The sequence below is a fragment of the Papio anubis genome, unplaced genomic scaffold (genome assembly GCF_008728515.1).
Source record: "Papio anubis isolate 15944 unplaced genomic scaffold, Panubis1.0 scaffold271, whole genome shotgun sequence".
NCBI classification, from domain to species: Eukaryota; Metazoa; Chordata; class Mammalia; order Primates; family Cercopithecidae; genus Papio; species Papio anubis.
Genome location: NW_022162795.1, coordinates 17,690 through 40,677, shown reverse-complemented (window position 1 = coordinate 40,677; position 22,988 = coordinate 17,690). Strand labels below are relative to the sequence as shown.

General features: G+C 57.7%; 2 protein-coding genes across 3 annotated transcripts in view; one reads left to right on the top strand and one right to left on the bottom strand.

Annotated features, from left to right (window-relative positions):
- The first annotated feature begins 646 nt into the window (after positions 1-646).
- SLC2A4RG (SLC2A4 regulator) lies at positions 647-4,401 on the top strand. Its single transcript, XM_003904485.4, is given in 9 exon segments — positions 647-827; positions 830-888; positions 1,222-1,376; positions 2,236-2,345; positions 2,736-2,923; positions 2,997-3,097; positions 3,249-3,534; positions 3,618-3,709; positions 3,796-4,401. Coding segments are annotated over 9 exon segments (1,164 nt in total). The 5' UTR covers positions 647-766; the 3' UTR covers positions 3,908-4,401.
- A 164-nt stretch (positions 4,402-4,565) lies between these two features.
- The window catches only part of LOC101007235 (zinc finger and BTB domain-containing protein 46), a 32,696-nt gene continuing 14,273 nt past the window's right edge, over positions 4,566-22,988 (bottom strand). For both annotated transcript variants that reach the window (XM_031661864.1, XM_031661865.1), the window contains 2 exons: positions 13,902-14,077; positions 4,566-8,168 (listed from right to left, as the gene is read on the bottom strand). In XM_031661864.1, the coding sequence (XP_031517724.1) occupies positions 7,797-8,168; positions 13,902-14,077 (548 nt within the window). In that variant the 3' untranslated portion in view covers positions 4,566-7,796. The remainder of the gene's footprint in view (positions 8,169-13,901; positions 14,078-22,988) is intronic.

The window sequence follows — 22,988 nt, the reverse complement described above, 5'->3', positions numbered from 1 at the left end:
GCCTCGCAGCCCGCTCTTCTTGAAAGCTGGGCGGGTTGGGGCGGGGGCTTGTCTGGAAGGCTGGGAGCTGTCCCCTCTGGCCTTGGGGGGCTGACTGCCCCCGGGGCGCCCGGGCCTAGCCGAGGCGGTGCTCCTGCCGGCCAGACTCCCGGTCAGTGCGGGGACGGGGTCCGAGTCGCTCCCGGGGGGCAGCGCAGCCGGCGGGGTGGCCGCCCCGGGGTGGGACTTGGACGCTGGACTCCACGGGAGGGCTCCGCCACCAGCCTGCTGTTACATAAGGGGTGGGGTGGGCAGCCTGAGCTGCCAGTGTAAGAGTAACCCGCTGCCGGGACGCCCGCCAAGGACTCGCGGCCCCTTCCCCGGCTCTGGCAGCTCTGCGAGCGCGCCCATGGGGCACCGGCCCTCCCCGGAGGGGCGCGCGGGCGCGCGGGGTGGGCGGAGGCGTCGGAGCGGGCTGGCCTCCCTCCCTGCGCCAGCGCGGGAGCGACCCGGAGGGGGCGGGCCTGGGCGGGCCTCGGGAGCGCGGGCCAGCGGGAGCGCGGTTGGCCGGGCCCGCCCGCCTGCGGTGGTGGACGCCGCGCGGCCAATGCACGCGCGCACCGGGCGGGGCGCTGGCAGCGGGCGGGGCGTAGCCTCCGGGCGGCGCGCGGGCGGCGGCCGGATCCGCAGGGCGGGGTCGGCGGCCCGGCCAGCCCGGCCCGGCCCGGGGCCGCGTCCCTGAGAGTCAGCCCTCGCCGCTGCAGCCTCGGCGCCCGGCCGGCCGGCCATGGAGAGCCCCCCGCCCCGCGCCGCCGGCCGGGACCCCAGTGCGCTGCGGGCCGAGTTCAGCCGCACGCGGAGGGTCCGGGGCCGCGCGCCGCGCACGTGACGGTGCCCACGCCGCCGCAGGTACCGGGCGCCGGTGGGCGGGGGCGCCGACCAAGTTTCTCTCGCTGCAAAGATGGCGTCAGTGCTGCCCAAACTTCGGGCCCCCGGGGGCGGGGCAGCGGGGAGGGCGGCAGCGTCGGTCCGCGCGTGTCCGTGGGTCCCGCCGGGGCTGCGCCGGGCGGCCGGGGAGTCCTTCCCGCCGCGCCGGGCTGGGGGCGGGGTCGGGGGCGGGGCCGCGCCGTCCACACCGGCCGCAGCCGGTTTTCGAGGCGGGCTCGGAGCGGATCCGCGGCGGAGGTGGAGGGACCCCCCCGGCCGCCGCCTCCTCTGAGTCTGCCCCCTCCCCATCTGCAGGGCTCTTCCGTGGGCGGCGGCTTCGCGGGCTTGGAGTTCGCGCGGCCGCCGGAGTCGGAGCCGCGGGCCTCGGACCTGGGGGCCCCCGGGAAGTGGGCGGGGGCGGCGGCGGGGCCCCGGACTCCATCGGCGCACATCCCCGTCCCAGCGCAGAGGTGAGCGGGAGGCGCGGTGTCCCGGGACTCGGGGTGCGCAGGGGCGGTGGGTGGGGTGCGGAGACGCGCTTTCCCGCCCCTTCCCTCGGGAGGCCCCGACGGAGGCCAGGTCAGGGCTGCAGGTTTGTAATCCCCGGCCACCCCCAAGCTCTTCAGCCCTGGAGGAGTTGAGCAGAAATGATCGGTGACTCGAGTCCCTCCGCCTCCCTCCGCCGCAGTTCCTCGGGGTAGAGCTCAGAACCGGGAGGGGGTGGTTGTGCGTCTCTGTGCAGAAGAGGCTGCGCGGTCGGTGTGGGGCGACTGTCCAGGAATCCCTGGGGCTCCTGACCGCCACCTCCCAACCCCTGCCAGGCCGGACACCTCGGTCTGGCTGCCAGGGCAGGGGCGGGCTCTGGCCTGGCTCGCTGGGGCCTGGGGAGCTGCCCGTGCTTCCAGCCCAGTCTCCCGCTGGCTGCTGCCGGCTGCTGGCCACTCCCACATCCCAGGCCTGGCGTGAGGCCCACAGCTGCTGTTGCACAACCCTGGTTAATGTGTGATAGGGGGAGGCCTGGGCCTGGCCCGCCTCTCTGCCAGGGCTTCAGACCCCTGCCCAGCACCAGGGTCTGAAGGAACCACAGTGGAGCCAAGCCCGAGGTGTGGAGAACTCAGGCTTCAGGAGACCCTGGCCCTGCTCCTGGTGGCTCCTGGTGGCTTTCAGCTCTCACTGCAACCTGAGCTGGGGGAGGAGCCAGGCCTCATGCCCAGAGCTGGGAGTGGGGAGCCTGGTGTGCACGCGTGCCCAGGCCTGCACGTGGACCGACCAGGGGAGGGGCCCAGAGCTCTGGCTGGGTCACCCGCACCCTGCCCCCATCTCCTCCAGAGCCACCCCAGGAAAAGCCCGGCTGGACGAGGTCATGGCTGCCGCTGCCCTTACAAGCCTGTCCACCAGCCCTCTCCTTCTGGGGGCCCCAGTTGCAGCGTTCAGCCCAGGTAAGACTCAGATGTCTGCATTTAGCACTGTGGGTGGGGACAGGGCTCAGAACCTACCGCCCACCCAGCCTCTGTGGGGCAAGCAGAGCCCTCAAACCTGGGACTGCTTTCTAAAGTGGACTTCCGCACCCTCAGTACCCCTTACTGAGGCCAAAGCCGCAGGACCCAGGCCTTCTGGCCTCCCTGACCTGTTTACCTCCACGTCGCTGGCCACACACATCTGCTGACCCTTTCCTGTGCCGGGGGTGTTTCTCCCCAAGCCCTGGGGCCAGCTCCTCCAAGACGCTGTGCCCACCAGGCTCACCCGGGACTCGGTGAACAGGAGCAGCTCAGGGTTAGGGACTCCCTAGACCCACCCAAAGTTCTAAGGCAGAGGGCGTGTCCCTACAGAGCCTGGCCTGGAGCCCTGGAAGGAGGCCCTCCTACGGCCCCCAGGCAGCTACAGCAGCAGCAGCAACAGTGGAGACTGGGGCTGGGACCTGGCCAGTGACCAGTCCTCTCCGTCCACCCCATCACCCCCACTCCCCCCTGAGGCAGCCCACTTTCTGTTTGGGGAGCCCACGCTGAGGAAAAGGAAGGTGAGCTTGGGGGCGGCCCCCAGGGAGGGGCGGGTGTGGCGGCTGAGCCTGACCCTGGTCCCTGTTGCTGCAGAGCCCAGCCCAGGTCATGTTCCAGTGTCTGTGGAAGAGCTGTGGGAAGGTGTTGAGCACGGCATCCGCGATGCAGAGACACATCCGCCTGGTGCACCTGGGGTGTGGAGGGGCCTGGGGTTGGGAGGGGCCTGGGGTGCGGAGGGGCCTGGGGGGGGCGGGGCCTGGGGTGCGGTGGGGCCTGCGGGCTGGCTGGGTTTATGAGGCCTGGCCAGGCCACCTCTTCAGCTTCCACTGGCTGTGTCCCCAGCAGGAGGCAGGCAGAGCCTGAGCAGAGTGACGGTGAGGAGGACTTCTACTATACAGAGCTGGATGTCGGTGTGGACACGCTGACGGACGGGCTGTCCAGCCTGACTCCAGTGTCCCCCACGGCCTCCATGCCGCCTGCCTTTCCCCGCCTGGAGCTGCCAGAGCTGCTGGAACCCCCAGCCCTGCCTAGTCCCCTGCGGCCAACTGCCCTGCCCCTGCCCCCGCCTCCACCCCCTGTCCTGAGCGCTGTTGCTAACCCCCAGTCCTGCCACAGTGACCGTGTCTACCAGGTGGGTAAGGCCACTGGTGGCAGCTGGGGCAGGTCTCAGGGCCCTCTGGAGGGGAGTGAATCCCTGACTGTGTCTCCCTGCAGGGCTGCCTGACGCCTGCCCGCCTGGAGCCGCAGCCCACGGAGGTCGGAGCCTGCCCACCCGCCTTGTCCTCCAGGACTGGAGTCAGCCTGAGGTGCGTGTGGGCTGAGGGCCTGCGGCCGCCACCAGCTGGAGAGGGTCCTCGTCTCACAGCACCTCATGCCCTGTGCCCCCCCCCAGGAAGCCCCGCGGCGATGCAAAGAAGTGCCGGAAAGTGTATGGCATGGAGCGCCGGGACCTGTGGTGCACAGCCTGCCGCTGGAAGAAGGCCTGCCAGCGGTTCCTGGACTAAGTCCGGCTCATTCAAGAACATAACCTACCACCTTCTCCCTCCCCACGCCAACCCCAGGCCTGGAGCTGAAACAGCCCAGGGAGAGCCCCAGGGCCTGGCCTTCACCAGCTGCAGGGTCTGCTTTTAATTGGGGGGGGGGGCTGACCCTGAACCCCCCCAGGTCGGGGGGGGGTCCCACCACTCAAAGTGCCTCTGAAGAAACCAGCTTTTTGCACTAAAGCCAAACCGCTGCCCCCTTAGCCCCAAGGGCCCTGGGGGCAGCCGCCCCCCTGCCTGCTGGCCCATGGATTTGTCAAGGGTGTTATGGGCCCAGCTTTGGGGGCCAGTCCTGATGCACTTTGAGGAGTGTTGGGGAGAGGACTCCCCCACTCGCACTTAACTCGATGGCTTTCGGGCCCTGGGGCTGTTTTTACCATGTTTTTGAAGCTCAGGTGTCTCGCGTCTGGGCTGCACCAGGCGAAGAGAGAAATTAAAGATTTGAGGTTTTTCCAGAAGCTTTGTCTGCCTCTTGGGAGGAAGGCTGTGGGGCTGGGACCTTGTGGTGGGCGAGTGGGTGGAGGCTGGCAGCCGGCCACAGAGGGCCGAGGGTCACCCCTCGGCCGCCCCCACCCCAGGAGAGGCCGGAGGAAGGATCATCTGAAACGCAGGAGGCATCTGCTTGGAGCAGCAATCCCCAGTTTATTGAAAGTGATCGCTTTGCAAGGATGTCTAAGCTAATCCCGTCACAGAAAGGAAACGCACAGGCGCCTAGGCAGAAACTTCGAGACTCACCGCAGAGGCCACAAGAACCCACGGCCACAGAGAGGCAGGACGGCAGAGCCGTGATTTCCCACCGAGCGATTATGAGAACCTCTTCCCCCAATAGTAGACACATCTCCAAAACAAACACAGGTTTATAACAAGTAATAGAAAGTCAATATAATATAGATTATCCCCGGAAAAAATCAACAATCTTCAAACACTGCCTTTTTTTTGTCTGTTTTGTTTTTGTTGACAGGTTGAAAGCATGTTGAAAAAATAAATATTTAAGAAAAGCACACACAGCACCCTCACTACAAGCAGTTCTAAAAGGGCTGCATACAAAACACAATATAAGATCTGAAAAATAAAAAACACCACCATTAAGTATGGCTTTCATAAGAGTTGCACATGTCACAGAATGAGCTAAAATAAGATTATCTTTTATAATATTGCAAAAAGTTCCAGTTTTTGCATTTTCTCAGTTTTTTTTTTAAAGAGGAAGATGTGCAAAGTTGGAAGCAGTAAGCTGCGTCTTCTGAGTCAGGTCCCTACATAGCCCTGGCAGTGTCCTGTTTCCCAAAGCCCAGAGAGCCCCAGTGTACAGCCTGGTCAGGATCCCGAGCTTGATAGAAAAATCATGGTGTCCCTGCCCCCCCTCCCCACCCCCAGATAACACCACCCCCAATGGACTGTATTTCCCACTTTGGTGTTGCAAACACCAAAATACAAACACACAAACAAAAATACAAAATGTGAAATGTAATCTACACATTTTTCCTCTTCATAAAAAAATATTTATTAGTTTGAACATCGATTTAAAAAAAAATCAGTCACGTAAAAAAAAACCCTTCATGACATGTCTTTTCCCTCCACGCCTCCTGAGAGATGGACGTGTGCACCTGGGCCTCGGAAATCCCACACTCTTCAGTCGGCAAACTGCGAACAAGAACAAGAAATCTGCCGCGCAGCAAACACCTGGGGAGGTCAGTGGGACAGTGTTGGTTTTAGGGAAGAAAATGCCCCTGTAGCTCCGACAGGGAACCCCGAAACGGTCAGCAAAGGCCGCACGGAGTGAGCCGGCCAGACGGAGCAGGACATCCTGAGTGTGGAGGGGGAGGTGGGCCCGGGTCCTGGCAGGGTGGCCTGAGAGCAGGGGACTGGTACAAAACCCAGAGACATCTGTGGGTAGCAAAGGTCTGGTTTCCAAATGCATTTTATAAGAAAGTCAGTGTGTTTAGAAAAGGGGTTTAAAAACCAGGGGAAGGTACAAAGTTCTGAGAATTCTCAAAGAGGCCGGGGCGGGGTTGGCCTGGGGTGAGGGCGGAGGGCTCTGTGGGAGCTCCGTGGTGGCCGTGCTGTCCCCCGGGGGACTCGTGCCAGAGCTGCCCCCCTTGCTCGGTATGAGTGGGCAGGGCAAGCGCTGGCTCCTATCCCCACACTCTGTGTGCAGAAAAATCTTGGCCTCTTTCTCCAGCTTAGAGGAGCCACAGCCTCTGAGCTGAGGCGTGTGTGTGATGACAGCTCCAGCCAGGGCGCCCTGTCATTGGTAGAACTGGGGGCCGATGTCAAAAAAACAAAAGCCATGACTCCTGCGCTGTACCTGGAGTCCTCCATGCACTCCTCCACAGGACCCCTGGCCAGCCCAGCCCAGCCCTCCCCGAGCAGCAGCGGTCAGGGAAGCTGGTGCTTTACCTGACAATGTGGGTAAAAGCCTGGTATACAGGCTAGAGAAAAAGAGAGTAAAACCTCTTTCCAGGCAGCCCTGAAGCTCAGCACTCCAGGGGGTCTTCACACGGGCAGGTCCTGGAGGGAAGGAGGAGGTCACCGTGCCCACCTCCCATCCGAAGGCACAGCACCGCAGTGGTGGCCTGTGCCAGAGGAGGGGGTGAGGGATGGAACATCCTGGTGGTGAGGGCTGTCACAGGCAGCCTGAACGAGAAGACAGGATGCGGCAACTGTCCTGAGGCTGTGAGTCCGGGCGGTCTGCCTCCAGGACCGCCAAAGCCAGGCAGTGCACCACGGCGCACACCGTGGGACCCTTGCTTTTCACTCAGGAAAAGAAAGAACATGTGAGCGCGTTTGAAAACACAGCAAGAGGACTTGACCACAAGCTAAAGGAAAAACAACCCTATATAGTTACATCAAGTGAGAAAAATAATGCCAAACAAAATAATTTTATGTAACTACCTGGATACGTCTCTGACTACTTAAAAATTTGGTTACCCACGCGGGGAGGTGTAAGCAGCACACTGCAGTTAGGAACACCGCCTCCAGTGTTAGCAGCAAAGGCAGGAGCCCAGCTCCAGCCCGTCCAGGAGGGGTCAGCAGGAGCGGCCGGGCTGGGCCATGGGCAGAACAGGACGGGCAGAGCCCAGGGTGGACACAGCAGCCCAAGGCTCTCCAAGGAAGTGCACATGACTGAGCGAAGGCCCTTGCAGAGGGAACCTGGTGTAGCCTGAAGTTGGGGGGGCACAGGGCTGAGGGTCCCCTCCTGGAAGGAGCCCACAGGGCTGTGTCCACCTAAGATAGCACCTGGAGCCCTCGGCCTCCAGTAGGGTTCTGCAGCTGTGTTGTGTGTTAAGCACCAAAGCCCAGAGGTAAGAGGGTGGCAGGGCTCTCTGTGCACTGCACCTGGATTCTACAGGCTGCCATGGGCCACGGCTGCAGCCACAGGCAGTGACCTGGCTGCTAGGGGAGGGGAGGGCGGGCTCCAGCCGGGCTGACCGGGTGTCTGCAAAACTCTGCACCTGCTCAGGCCAGGGGCCTCTGGGCTGAACATACCACCCCGCCCAGTGCCCACTGGACCCGGCCACAGGGCCGTCACATGTCCAAGCCAGGCTGGCTGTCACAGGGGCCACTCACACACCCGCACCACCTGCTGGGGACTTAGGACCGTGCTCTCCCTTCACTCAAACCCGCCCTGTGACCTCCCCCAACTCACTTCATGTCTGGTCCCAGAGCACCCCTTGCTGGGGTCTCACCTGCTTCTTGGCCCACAGGGCTGGTTTCCGTGGGGGGTGGGTTCGGGGGAAGCAGAGGAGGGGCCGCGAGAGGGGTGAGCGTGGCCCTGGCCCCGCAGTGGAGACCCACCGGACACACACACAGGTGGACGAAGCGAGGCAGCCACCAACCCTGCCGGTGGGCGGGTCTAGGAGAGCCAGGCAAAGTCCTTGTCGGGGCCCCCCGGTGGGCTGCGCGGCCGCGGCGAGTCTTCCTCCTCCTTGTCGTCCGCCAACAGCGCATCCTCGGGGGCCAGGCCCTCGTCGTCCTCGCCCAGCTCCTCCGCCTCCCCTCGTGGGTCATCAGGGTCCTCCAGATAGGGCCCATCACCTGGGAACAGCGCCTCTGGAGAGCCCTCGCCGCCTCCGCCACCGTGGTCCAGGGACCCGGCCATGCCGCGGCCAGCACAGTCGGCACACACACCGTGGCGCCGGGAGCCGTGCCTGATGCCCACGCTGGCGGCAGACATGAAGACGCGGCTGCACACCTTGCATACGTACTTCTTGTCCTTGCTGTGGACCTGCGGGGGCAGGACAGGGGTTGAGTAGGGCCTGGTGGAGATGGGGAGGATGGGGCAGGGGGTGAGCAGGGCCCGGTGGAGGTGGGGGGAGCAGGGCAGGGGGTGAGTAGTGCCTGGTGGAGGTGGAGAGGGCGGGGCAGGGGGTGAGCAGGGCCCGGTGGAGATGGGGAGGGTGGGGCAGGGGGTGAGCAGGGCCCGGTAGAGGTGGGGGGAGCAGGGCAGGGGGTGAGCAGGGCTTGGTTGGGGTTGGGGGGCACAGCCTCCCAGGCCCTCAGAGCATCTGCATAGGCAGAGGCTCCTGGTGGGGGATTGTGGGGGAGGCGCACAGAGACAGGAGTGCTCAGACCCTGACCCCAGCTCCTGTCAGAGCCACACCAACGCAGCCCTGCCCCAAGGGGACGCTGGCACGAGGGCGGCGGTGCCCCTCCCCTGCAAGCCCAGCCCCTAGGTGGGCCAGTCTGAGTGTCCACACTGTGTGTCCAAGCACCCTCACCAGACGCCCTCCGGGTTGACACACTTCTCACAGGGGTCACACCATGCCCTCTGCCTAAAAGCCTGGCTTCCTCCAAACCTCCCTTCAGTACAGGCTGAGGGCCCCGCATTGGACTGGAGCTCACAGAGCTCCTCCTGTACCCAGCCATGGCTGTACGCCCTGTACAGGGACGGGCTGGGGTTGGGGCTGCCAGCTGGGCAGGTGGGCCCACACCTCAGCCTGACCTCCTCAGCCCCTGACCGTGACTCCAGGAATGTGAAAAGGAGGCAACTCCCCCACTCTCAGGTTGTTTCAAGGTCAACTAGACACGCGAGAAGAGAGATGAGCCTTTACGGTCCGAGGAGGAGTGTGGCTGCCAGGGAGGGCAGCCATGCGGTGCCCTGTGCTGGGCCCGGCAGGGAGACGGGGCAGCACCCTGAGGAGGCCCATGTGGCAGGACATGAGGTGCTGGGCTCCTGGAGGGTCTCAGCACCAGCCTGGAGGCCCGAGGGAACTACCACATGCTCTGGGGACATGTGGCCACAGGGGGGCGTCTGCTGAGGGTGGGCAGGGACACCCGTGCTGGGCAGAACAGGACCTCAGAAAGACATGGCCAGGGACGGGGAGGGGCGGCCCACGTACCCACTCACAGCACAGGCACCCTCGGCCAGGCCAACTCGAAGAGGCCTTGGGGGACCGGCCCTGATGCCTCACAGTACAGTCCCCGTCCCTGCCCTCCAAGGACGGAGGCAGCAGGACCCACAGAGGACCCCGATAGCAACCCCTGGCCAAGTCCACACGAGGGGCTTCTCTGAGGTGGGCCGGCCTCAGGTCAGTCCTCCAGGCTGAGCGTGGCACTGATCCCAGGCTCCCCTCGGCTCCTCCCTCCATCCGCAGGGCTGCCTCCTGGGTCTTGCAGTGCCTCTGAGGCTGCATGGAGAACTGAGGCTGGGATGTGCTTGTGACTTTAGCTCTCCTTAAACCATTCCAAACTCGTCAGTTTTCTCCCATGAGCAAGTACATATATAATCAAGGTGTGTCATGGCGAAAGAGGGTCCCTCTACACTTGTAAGATCTGTGACAGGCAGGTACCACAGTTACCACCTCCCCATCCTGGGGCTGGGCCCTGGCCCTTATACGCTTCCTGTCACCGGTCTCAGCGTCCCGAATCCATAGGCCCACAGGCCACCCAGCACGGCCTGACCTCCCCTTTCTCTAGACCCACCTCCGTAACTTCCACAAAACCGGGAACCATAAAGACCTCACTTCTCAAATGTTTGCTGCCAGAGCAACTGTGTGAGCTCTAAGCATGGCCTGGGATGGGGGCTGCACAGGGATGTGACACCTTCGGGGGCAGCTGGTGGCCTTCAGGCCAGGGCAGCACCACACAGCCTACCTCAGATGCACAAAGACACTAATTCTAGAAACAGAGCCTTAGACAAGTTGGTGCCAGGACTGCTCCTTTGGGCTTTTTGTTTTGCTGCATTTTAAACCAAGGACTTCCAGAACAAAAATTCAAGACAAGCCACAGTAGAAACTTCCCAACAGGGCAACCTGGTGCACAGGGGCCCAGGAAGGGTTGGATCAGGGCCAGTGTACCCACCAAGGCCCCTCGAGGCCTGGGCTCCCATGTGTGCAGGGGCCAGGGCACCTGAGGAGGCAGCAGGGACAGCCTGGGGTGGCACAGGGACCTTGTGGCCAGGGCTGGATGGCTGGGCACTCGTCGAAATGGGCAAATGCCCTGGAAAGAAGAAGGAAGATGGGGCACGTTGGCAGCCCGCCCGGGCCCTGGGGCACTATGGCTGCAAGAGGACAGCTGGCCCACCCTCCAAATGTGGCCCTGCCAAGGCGTGGGGGGTCCGGCCCCAGCACTGATGCTCCTCCTGGAGCGGGTGGAGGGGCCACGCAGGCCAGGGAAGGGCTGACAGTGCCATCGTGAAAGTGGAGGCTGGACCAGCTGGATCTCCATGCTCTCAGGTCCAGGACCCCAGAGAAGGCCACACGCAGATTCTCCTCAGAAAAAGTCAAGCCCCCATATGCTTGTTTCTGTTCTTCTTTAGAGACAGGGTCTCACTCTGTTGCCCAGGCTGGAGTGCAGTGGTGCAATCACAGCTCACTGCAGCCTCAGTCTCATTGGGCTCAGGGCATCGTCCTGCCTCAGCCTCTCAAGTAGCCAGGACCATAAGCGTGTGCCACACTTGGCTAATTTTTGTTTTGTTTTGTTTTTTTGTAGAGACAGTCTCGCTATTTTGCCCAGGCTGTTCTCGAACTCCTGGCCTCAAGCTATCCTCCTGCCCCAGCCTCCCGAAGTGCTAGGATTACAGGCATGTACCACCACACTTGGCTTTCCATATGTTTCCAGGGAATTATGATCCCCTGAAGTCCAATCATGAAACCCCAGGATAAACATCCCAGCCCTGGTTGGACACAGTGGCTCATACCTGTAATCCCAGCACTTTGAGAAGCAGAGGCAGGTGGCTCACTTGAGGCCAGTAGTTTGGGACTAGCCTGGGCAGCATAGCAAAATCCCATCACCACAAAACGCAAAAATCAGCTGGGCACGGTGGTGCATACCTGTAGTCCCAGCTACTTGGGAGGCTGAGGTGGGAGGATCGCTTGAGCCCAGGAGGTCAAAGTTGTAGCGAGCTGTCATCGCGCCACTGCACTGCAGCCCAGGCAACACAATGAAACCCTGTCTCGGCCGGGTGCGGTGGCTCAAGCCTGTAATCCCAGCACTTTGGGAGGCCGAGACGGGCGGATCAGAGGTCAGGAGATCGAGACCATCCTGGCAAACACGATGAAACCCCGTCTCTACTAAAAAATACGAAAAAACTAGCCGGGCGAGGTGGCGGGCGCCTGTGGTCCCAGCTACTTGGGAGACTGAGGCAGGAGAATGGCATAAACCCAGGAGGCGGAGCTTGCAGTGAGCTGAGATCCGGCCACTGCACTCCAGCCTGGGCGACAGAGCGAGACTCCGTCTCAAAAAAAAAAAAAAAAAAAAAAAACAAGATGCGATTTTCTCTGAATAGGAAACATGTTGGCATGGTGCAGCTACCTACCCCACTTTTTATAAGTGGTTTGTAAGATGAGCCCTGTGGCCTGTGTGAGCAGAAGCACATCTACAGCTACGGAAAACAAGATCGGGGCCTCTGTGACTCCACGTGGATATGGCTCTGCTTCTGACCTTGCAGACCTGCCCTCTTGTGGTCTAGGGTCCCCTCTCAGGACTGTTCCTTCTCTACTGTCCTCCACCTTGCAAAGGCAAGTGTGGCGGCATCAGGGAAGGCCAGAGCCCAGCACTAAGCCCAGCTCCACATCCACTTCAGGACACATCCCAGGTGGCATCCGAGGGCCTGGAGTGGCCCTTCACCCACAGCTGGCCAGGCAGACACGGGCAGACCAGGTCCCTGGCGCCACTCTAGCTCTGCAGCTTGACCTCAGGGAGCTCCCACAGGGGTCTTTACCCCAAATGAGTATCCACCACTGCGCTGGAAAAGCAGAAACCAACAGAACCTGACCCCTGGTGCTCGGCCTTGCCCCCTGGTGGGTCTCCCCATACAGCCCTGCCCCCCCAGTGGGTATCCCCATAAAGGCCCCACCCCAGGCCCCATAAGGCCCCGCCTCTGTCTCCCCATAAAGCCCCCTACCAGGTGGGTTTCTCCATAAGGCCCTGCCCCCAGGTGGTCTCCCATTGTGCCTCCCCGCCCCCAGGTGGGTTTCCCATAAGGCCCTGCCCCGGGTGGGTCTCCCCATAAAGCCCCGCCCCCCAGGTGGGTTTCCCATAAAGCCCTCAGCCCCAGGTGGTTTCTCCATGCCCTGCCCCCAGGCGGGGTTTCCCCCATAAGACCCCCGGGCCCGTGGTCTCCCCATAGTCCTCAGCCCCAGGTGGTTTCTCCATAAGGCCCCGCCTCTGTGGGTTCTCCTGAGGCCCCAGCCTCCCCGGTGGGTTCCCCATAAAGCCCCGCCCCCAGGAGCTCTCTATAAAGCCCTGCCCCTGTATCTAGAGGCCTCCCCTGCCCCTTGGTGGTCTCCCCCTGTAAAGCCCTGCCCCCAGGTGGGAGCCTCGAGCAGGTCTCGCCTGGTGTTTATATGGCCCCCTGGGCCCCTGCAGGAGTCTCCCATAAAGCCCTGCCTGTGGCCCATAAGGCCCTGCCCCCAGGTGGGGTTTCCCATAAGGTCTCGCCTCTGGTCTCCCCATAGTAAGCTCCCTGCCCCAGGAGCCGAGCAGGCCCACCTCCCGTGGGAGGAGTCTCCCCATAAAGCCTCCCCAGGTGGTTTCTCCATAAGGCTCCCCGCCTCAGGTGGGTCCCCCCCATAAAGCCCTCCTGCCCCCAGGTGGGTCCCCATAAAGCCCTCCCGCCCCCAGGTGGGAGCCTCCCATGTCCTCCCCCAGGTGGGTTTCCCCATAAGGCCCCACCCCCTGGTGGGTCTCCCCGTGGAGCTTGTCTCCTGCAGGTCCCACTCTGGAACCTACTGACTCTCCTGCGATTCCTAAACTGGCAGCGGTGCTCCCGCGCCTCTCCCGCCCCGACAGCGGACCCACCTCAGCCCGGAGCCCGGGGCCGCCTCCACTGACTCTCTTCACACAGCTGCGCGCCGCGAGCTCCCCCTGCACCCTGCGCCTCGGGGCGGGCGTCCCAGGACTCCCTGAACCCTTGGGGCCGCCCCTGCTCTGGGCTGCCTGTGCCCCGCGCACCTCACTGGGTCATCTCACCCACCTGAGATGCTCTCGTCAGGCCTTTTTTGGCAAATCTGCCTCCCTGTTCCCAGCCTGCCTTTTTCTACTATTTCCTCCCCAAGCAAATCCATCCACTCCACACCTGCTACCTGACAACGACCTGCCGGTGCTGAGCTCCAGGATGGGCACAGTGGGCGCAGACAGGTCGGCAGGCACCAGGACAGGGTTTCCCGTCCCGAGGCAGGGCGGGGGCGGGGGACATAGAGTGGCTGAGGGTTGGGGGCTCCAAGCAGAGCGAGCTGAGCTTGCCGAGGCCTGGCTGCCTTGGGGGCCAGCAGGTGGGCAGGGCGGGCAGAAGCCTTGGCAGGGGCCATGTGGCCCACCCACGCCCAGGAGGCCAGGGCGGAGCAGGCAGGGGCCATGTGCTAACCGGGGCGGCTCTCCCTGCCCTGCTGTCTTCCCCGCGCCGCGCAGAGTGGACCCGGTCTGGGGTCCGGGGCGGTCTGCACCTCCACTGGGACCCGCCTGCCCAGACATCGTGGCCACACACAGCGCGCGGTGCGCAGACCCTCCCCGCACTCACCAGTGTGTGCCGCTTCATGTGCTCGCGCCGTGTGAACTTCTTCCCGCAGATCTCGCAGGGGTAGGGACGCTCTCCCGTGTGCGAGCGCATGTGACGCTTGAGGATGCACTGGTGCATGGCCGAGAAGCTGCAGTACGGGCACTTGAACTTCTTCCTGATCACCGTGAACTCATTCACTGAAAGAGAGGGACCCCCGAGGCGTCAGCAGGGCCTGGGATGTGCCACCCCGCGGCCCACAGACCACGGCTGCACCGCGCAGCCCAGCAGCCAGGACGGGCTGTCTCCCACCGTGACCCACTGGGGGCTGGTCAGCACTGGGGTCACCACTGGGGGCTGAGCAGGCCAGGCTCCCCCACCATCTGCATAGACTGTCCTGCCCACTGTCTGGCAGGGACGGTGACAGCAAGGCTGAGCCCCAGGGAGCTCAGGAGCCCCAGCTCTCAGGAGATGTTTCCATCAGGGAACATTCCAAGGGGCCATCGCTCCACTGACGACAGACCAAGAGCCCTCAGGCCAAAGGCAGGAGGCAAGCGGTAAGAACGGCCAATGTCAAACACAGTGCCCAGTCCCTGCAGGACCCTCCTTCCAGCCCTCGGACCCCACTGAGCATCCGTGGGTAGCAGGCCCTGGGCGTGGTATCAGATCAGACGCCTCCCTAGAGGCAGATAAGAAACAAACACTGCAGAGTTACACGGGTCCAGAAGTGTGCAGGGAAAATGGGAGACGTGGGTGCAACTCAAAGCCCTGGGCTCTAATTGCTGGATGCGAGAGAAGCAGCCAGACCCGTTTAATCAAGTTCTGTTCCCCCAAACCTGAGAACCAACATCACTCAGCGGCAGGAACTCCACACCACCATCTCCACGGTGCGTGCTCTGGGGCCAGCCTCAAAAACCTGGGGGGCCCCAGCACCCCCAATGCCGTTATGCTACTCAGGCCCAGATACAGGCACGTCAGACTTGGGCATGGGCCACCGAGAGAGCCCGGAGCAGCCTCGTCCACGGGACCCTCCAGGAGACTCCCCGAGGCCTGGTGTACGCACCTGCCAAGGGCTGCTCACCCTGGGGTTACGATGTACTTACTGCTGTGCTGGACATCTTCCCCTCCACATACTGCGACCACCTTTCAATGCCAGGATTTTTTTTTTTTTTTTTTGAGACGGAGTCTCGCTGTGTCACTCAGGCTGGAGTGCAGTGGCCGGATCTCAGCTCACTGCAAGCTCCGCCTCCCGGGTTCATGCCATTCTCCTGCCTCAGCCTCCCGAGTAGCTGGGACTACAGGCGCCCGCCAACTCGCCCGGCTAGTTTTTTGTATTTTTTAGTAGAGACGGGGTTTCACCGTGTTAGCCAGGATGGTCTCGATCTCCTGACCTCGTGATCCGCCCGTCTCGGCCTCCCAAAGTGCTGGGATTACAGGCTTGAGCCACCGCGCCCGGCCTCAATGCCAGGATTTTTAACTACACAGCTTTTGGATGTTTGAACACCATAATTTATTAAACAGGCACTACTGCTGAACACTTGTTTCTGTGTTTTCACCCTTGTGGACACTTCAGTGAGGCTCCTACAGATGGGTCTCTGCAGCCTTCTGCCACTTCCTGAAGATAAATTCTGACAAGTGGGATAAGCACCTGCCCTCCTGACCAGTAGTCCCCACTTGCCGGGCAGGGAGGGTCTACTGAGGTTCTGGGGGCACCAGGCACACCCCCATGACAAGGACATCTCAAAAGGCAGCTCTAACAGGAAACTCAGCATCTGCCAGGAGTGCCCATTTTGTGAAATGAGCATGTCTGTGTAGCCAAGACAGAAAAACCAAGAGGCCTAGCCTGGCACGGCTCCACCTCTGACCAGCTGGCCACGTTCGGACACGCACGTCCCCGCCACACATCACTTGAGCGGCTCCTGAGCGGGAAAACGCAAGCTCCTCCTGGCCTGTCCTCTGCCAGCCACACTGTGCCCCGGCTTCTCTTTCACACCACACCGTCCCCCAGGCCACCCTTCTCACCCTGACAGCGCCTGGTTCCCACATCATCACACCCAACAGAGCAAACGCTCCACACATTCTAGACTGCAAAAGGAGAGCAAGGAAATGAGTTTTTCGATTATTTTATTTAGACCAGCTTGTTTGTTTGTTTTTGTTTTTTTAAAAAAAACAAGATGGGGTCTCGCCATGTTGCCCAGGCTGGTCTTGAATTCCTGGGCTCAAGTGATCCTCCCACCTGGGCCTCCGAAAGTGCTGGGATTACAGGTGTGAGCCACCCTGCCTGGCCCAAAACAACTTTTTTGTATTTTTTTTTTTTTGAGACGGAGTCTTGCTCTGTCGCTCGGGCTAGAGTGCAGTGGTGCGATCTCAGCTCACTACAAGCTCCACCTCCCGGGTTCACATCATTCTCCTGCCTCAGCCTCCTGAGTAGCTGGGACCACAGGCGCCCACCACCACGCCCGGCTAATTTTTTGTATTTTTAGTAGAGACGGGGTTTCACAGCGTTAGCCAGGATGGTCTCGATCTCCTGACCTCGTGATCCACCTGCCTCGGCCTCTCAAAGTGCTGGGATTACAGGCGTGAGCCACCGCACCTGCCCAAAACAACTCTTTTGAGAATATATTCTTTCATGGTTTCTATTCTTCCTATACAAACATGAAAATTAAAATTTTGAATTATCACATATTTTAGCCATTTTTATTTAATTCATACCTACATGTTAAATATTTATCTCTGTATAGAAACCCTGTATTTTTTTCCCTAGAAAAACAACTTAGAATGGACATGAGCAGGACTCAGTGTTAATGACCCCATCAGAATAAACGCCATGGGCCCAGGGCAGAGCTGCAGCTGTGGACGGTCCCCTTACACCCTGCATTTTCTGACGCTGCCTGTGACGCACTTCAGTTTTTTCTTACTGCTCTATTTTCCTGTCACTGCCATAACAAAGAACCAAAGTGCGAGGCTCAGAACAACTGGTCCACTCTCTTGCAGCTCTGGAGGCCAAAGGTCGGAGGTCAAAGCATCAGCACGGCCTGGCTCTCTCCAGGGGCTCCAGGGAGGGTCCCTCCAGCCTCTTCTGCTCCTGGTGGCTCCAGCTGTCCCTTGGCTTGTGGCCGCATTGCTCCAGTCTCTGCCACCATCTGTGTGGCCTTCTCTGTGTCTGGGTCTCTTCCTCGTCTGCCTCTTAGAAGGACACGTGTGATTGGACTTAGGACCCATCTGGACAATGCAGGAGGACCTCATTTGGAGATCCTTCATCGCATCTGCAAGACCCTTTTTCCAAAGGGTCACATCCACAGCTCTGAGGATCAGGACGGAGACCTATGTTTGGGGCGGGTGTTTGCTGCTCAACCCACTACATTTGACTGACAGTACCGTGATCGTTGAGTGAATTTCACTGGCTGTCATTACTAAAATAATTTCTTACTGGAAACAACACCTTCCATGATTTATTTGTGATTTATAGTCTATATATCTTAGGAAAAATTAACATCACATAGTTTCATTCTCATAAACACTAGGAAGGCCTTAAAGTCCATTTGGTAACAGTAATTAAATAAAAAAGCATAAAGGGCCGGGTGCGGTGGCTCACGCCTGTAATCCCAGCACTTTGGGAGACCAAGGTGGGCAGATCACAAGGTCAGGAGATCGAGACCATCCTGGCTAATACGGAGAAACCCCGTCTCTACTAAAAATACAAAAAACTAGCCAGGCGTAGTGGTGGGCGCTTGTAGTCCCAGCTACTCAGGAGGCTGAGGCAGGAGAATGGCGTGAACCCGGGAGGCGGAGGTTGCAGTGAGCTGAGATCCGGCCACTGCACTCCAGCCTGGGCAACAGAGCGAGACTCCATCTCAAAAAAAAAAAAAAAAAAAAAAAAAAAGCATAAAGATCATTACATGGAAACAGGCAATCTCGCAATCTGTCCTAAAAACGGAACCCTTTGCCAGGAATCAGGTGTTCTTGCAAGGAAAAGGCCAACTTCCAAAAGAATAACTGCAAAGCAGTGCTATCAAAGCTGGCATGAACCCCCTAAAATAGGACATTCAGTGACATCCGGCTGCAACGGTACAGAACTGCATCTGCGAAAACACTGCAGTCATTCATGCTGGACTGGAGCCGCCCTCCCCTATGCTCGAGGAAGAGTGGAGGTCTCTGGCCTCCCTGCACTACGCCAAGTCGGCTGCATGGCCACCTGCCCTTGGCCCTTCCTCTGTCCCCTCACAGCACGCTTCCACTGCAGGAGAATCAGACCTGTCCTAAATAGCCACTGTACCAGGAAACATTCCAGAACCTTTTCATGATAGTGTCAAAGACTGCAAGAAACCAGCCATGAACCAAACGGACTGGCAGTTGGCTTCCAGCAGGCAGACAGGGGACAAGGCATTTTTGGAGGGGTCAAGTTTGCTGCTTCCTGAGTCTTCATCACAATACCATCTGGATATTGAATTGGAATGGATATAACTTTCAAAAGACTGCACTTCAAGTGCATTTCAGAAAAGGATCCAAACATCAACTGTACCATTTGTTTACAAATGTATCAGGCTGTCACTTACTCTGTGTTAGAATGTGACAAAACTGTGGTATGTCCAGATTATTTTCAAAAACGTTTTAAGCCTTATGTAAAGTGCAAATACGTATACAGCTCAATGAACTTTATGTACGTACATCCCACATCGCCACTCAAACAGTCATTGTGTGTTCCCAGCACCCTCGAATGAGCCTTTGGCCCTCCCCTAGTTATAACTCCCAGAGACCACGCTCTGCCCTCAATCACCACACGTTTTATTGCTCTAGGACTTCGTATATGTGGGATCCTATGCTCGTGTTTGGCTTTCTTCACTAGACATGGCCTGCACTGCTGCCTGGAGGAGGATTTGGTCTTGTTTGTTGTGCATAGTACTCCATGGCACCACTAAGCCACATGTCCATCCTGCAGGTTCCAGTTTGGACCTGTTGAACAGTGGTGATCTGATGGCTCTTACATGTGTCTTTTGGTGACTTAAGTTCTCATTTCTGTTGGGCATGCCCTGAGGGTGGCTTCTGATTTCTTGGCAGGACTTAAGTTCCCTCATTTCTGCTGGTGCCCTAGAAATACTTTGATTTGGCTCTTAAGTTCCTCATTTTGCTGGCATGCCCCCTGAGGGGGGCTGGACTGAACACCTGCCTGGGCTCGTTGCAGATTTCCTCCCACAATTTTCCAAAAGATTTATGATCTCCCAAATTATCTCTTAGCTTAATGTACTTAATGGTGATTCACTTTTTGGGAAAGGGGAATGGAGTTCCCTGTTTGTCAATTCAGGCTGAGAGTGCAGTGGTGTGATCTCAGCTTGCTGCAACATCCGCCTCCTGGGTTCAAGCGATTCTCCTGCCTCAGCCTCCTGAGTAGCTGGGATTATAGGCACTCATCACTACACCAGGCTGATTTTTGTATTTTTAGTAGAGACTGGGTTTTGCCATGTTGGCCAGGCTGGTCTCAACCTCCTGACCTCAGGTGATCCACCCGCCTCGGCCTCCCAAAGTGCTAGGATTACAGGTGTGAACCACCACGCCCAGCCACGACTGACTTTTTTCCTCCATGTAAATGTACAATCACTCAGTACCACATATTGAAAAGGCCATCCGTCTTTGAGTTGCAGAGGTGGCTTTGTAGTGCCTCACTGGCCGTGACGGCTTGTCTACCCTGCATCAACACCACGGCGTCTCCATGACTGCAGCACCGTAAGCCTTGATACCTGCATATATCAGTCCCCCAGCTTTCTCCTTCCTTCCCAAGATCACCTTAGCCATCTGTATGAACCCTGGCTTTTATTTCCTGGTTTCAGACACCCTCACATCAGGGGGTCTCAATAACCCTGGAGGAACTTCTCCCAGTTCCCAGAGATAGCAATTGGATTCACCTTTGAGTACACCTTTCATATGTAAGCCAACCCATCCAGAGCTCACACTCCCTCCACCTCCTCCATAGGTTCTCACACTACGGCCAGTATCCTCCTCCCCTAATCACCCCTGGGCCATACAACTAGACACAGCTCCTATGCCCCAGAGCCTGCTGAAATTATTCAAATCACACAATCCTAACCAGCTTACCCTGCCTTGCCCATTCCTCCCCACAGAAACCAAACAAGGCTCCAGCCTGCATCTCCCTCTCTCCCTCTGCCTCCTGACTGACCCTGGTGCTTCCCCATGTAGCTCTGTATAGGATGGTGGGCCTCCTCTTTCTAGAAATCGGTATAACAAACTTCTTCCCTTTATGAGTTATTTCTGTGTCTGTGCGTCCTACCATACCTGATTAACACAAATCCCCAGGTGTCCTTAGATCACTATCCTAGATCCTTTGCATCTCCAAATATTAGGAGTTAGTCAATTTACTCACACACACACACACACACGTACACACACACACACCCCTCTGCTGGGATTTTAACAGGAATCGTGCTGACCCAACATATCAACTTAGGGAGATTCACATCTTAACAATTGTGAGTCTTCTTTTCCATGAACGTAGTATATCCCTGCATTTATTAGCATTTTCTTTAATTTCTCCCAGCAATATTTTATAGTTTTCTGTGTAGCAGTTTTTGCATATTTTTTGTTTAATTTATTCCTAGGCATTTGATATCCTATAAAATGAAACTGTTATTTATAGAAATACAATTTACTTTTGTATACAAAAGCCCGCTTTGTATACTGGCTCTATATCCAATGTATTTGGTAAATTCTCCTGTTAAAAATCTAACGGTTTCTATATTCTTTTGAATGTTCTACATGCATAATCATGTCATCTACAAATAACGACACTTTTACTTATTCCTTTCCATTCATTTTTTTCTTTTCTTTTTTTTGAGACAGAGTCTTGCTCTGTCACCCAGGCTGGAGTGCAGTGGCGCGATCTCGGCTCACTGCAAGCTCCGCCTCCCGGGTTCACGCCATTCTCCTGCCTCAGCCTCCCAAGTAGCTGGGACTACAGGCGCCCGCCACCGCGCCCAGCTAATTTTTTGTATTTTTAGTAAAGACGGGGTTTCACCGTAGTCTCGATCTCCTGACCTTGTGATCCACCCGCCTCGGCCTCCCAAAGTGCTGGGATTACAGGTGTGAGCCACTGCGCCTGGCCATTTTTTTCTTTTCTTTTTTTCTTTAGTAAAGACAGGGTCTTGCCATGTTTCCCAGGCTGGTCTTGAGCTCCTGGGCTCAAGAGACTCACCCACCTCAGCCTCCCAAAGTGCTGAGATTGCAGGCATGAGCCACAGGGCCTGGCCCCTTTCATTTATCACTGTATTGCACAGCTTGGGACAAGAGGTGGGACTTGGGGAGGAGGGGGGCAAGGGAGGTTCCTGACACACACATTAGGAAGGCAAGAGCTCTCAAGTGCAGCGCTGCACACACAACCCAGGCCGGGATCTCCAGCCAACTCTGAATATAAGTGGTAACGATGAGCATCTGTGTATCGTTCCCATGCTCAGAGGCTAAGTCACCATGATTTCACGATTAATCAGGAGGTTAACTTTTTTTTTTTTGGTAGATACTTTTTGTCAGATTCAGAACATTTTTTTTTTTTTTGAGACGGAGTCTCACTCTGTCACCCAGGCTGGAGTGCTCACTGCAAGCTCCGCCTCCCGGGTTTACGCCATTCTCCTGCCTCAGCCTCCTGAGTAGCTGGGACTACAGGCGCCCGCCACCTCGCCCGGCTAGTTTTTTGTATTTTTTAGTAGAGACGGGGTTTCACCGTGTTAGCCAGGATGGTCTCGATCTCCTGACCTGAGATCCGCCCGTCTCGGCCTCCCAAAGTGCTGGGATTACAGGCTTGAGCCACCGCACCCGGCCAGAACATTTCTTTATACTCCAATTTGCTGATTTTTATCATGAAGGCTACTGAATTTTATCTAAAGTGTTTTCTGCATTTATTGAGGTGATATAGCAGGTTCTCTCCTTTATTCGGCTAATGTGGTGAATTACACACGGTGATTCCACTCACTTAACCTTGAGTTCCCGGAATGAGCCTGCGGACCATGCGGCACGGTTCTTCCTCTGTATCACTGGATTCGATTTGCTGGTATTGACTTTAATAGTTGTGCATCTCTGCTGAGTGATAATTTCCTTTCTTGTAATGCCGTGTCAGGCTCTAGGATCAAGACTATGTCAGCTCAAATAGGCTGGAGACTGTTCTTTTCTTCTAGTATTTGGAAGATATGTGTAACGTTGGCGTCATTTTCTTCCGTTAAAACTGGAAATAATTCACTAGTGAAGGCACTCACCCTGAAGCTTTCTCTGTGGGAAGGTTTTAAAGTTATTAATTCAATTTTCTCAGCAGATCATACAATTATTGAACTCTTCCTGTTTGCTTCAGTTTTGATAAATTCTGTTTTCCAGGAATTTTCCCATTTCCTCCAATTTGTCAAATATATTTGCATACAGTTGTGTATAATCATCTTATCTATCCAGTATCTATTGATCACTTTTCATAGGAGTTATATCAGTTTTATTAATCTTTTCAACACACTGGCTTTGGGCATTGTTCATTTTCGGTTTTGGGGTTTGCCCAGGCTGGAATGCAGTGGTGCAATCATAGCTCACTGTAACCTTAAACTCCTTGGCCTCAAGTAATCCTCTCACCTTAACCTCCCAAAGTGCTGGGATTACAGGTGTGCACCACCATGCCAGATGCATTGTTCATTTTTGTATGTCTGCTTTCTACTTCAACGATAGCTCTTCTTTTAATTTTCAGACGGAGTCTCCCTCTTGTCGACCAGGCTGGAGTGCAATGGCACGATCTCAGCTCACTACAACCTCTGCCTCCTGGGTTCAAGCAATTCTCCTGCCTCAGCCTCCTGAGTAGCTGGGATTACAAGCACCCACCACCACACCCGATTAATTTTTGTATTTTTAGTAAAGACAGGGTTTCACCATGTTGGCCAGGCTGGTCTCGAACTCCTGACCTCAAGTGATTCACCCACCTCGGCCTCCCAAAGTGCTGGGATTACAGACATGAGCCACCACACTCAGCCTGGTATCTATTCTTTATTTCCCTTCTCTTACTTCCTTTGGGCTTAATTTGCTATTCTTTTTCTTCTTGACAAATTTAGAACCTTTCTTCTCTCCTAATATGGAACT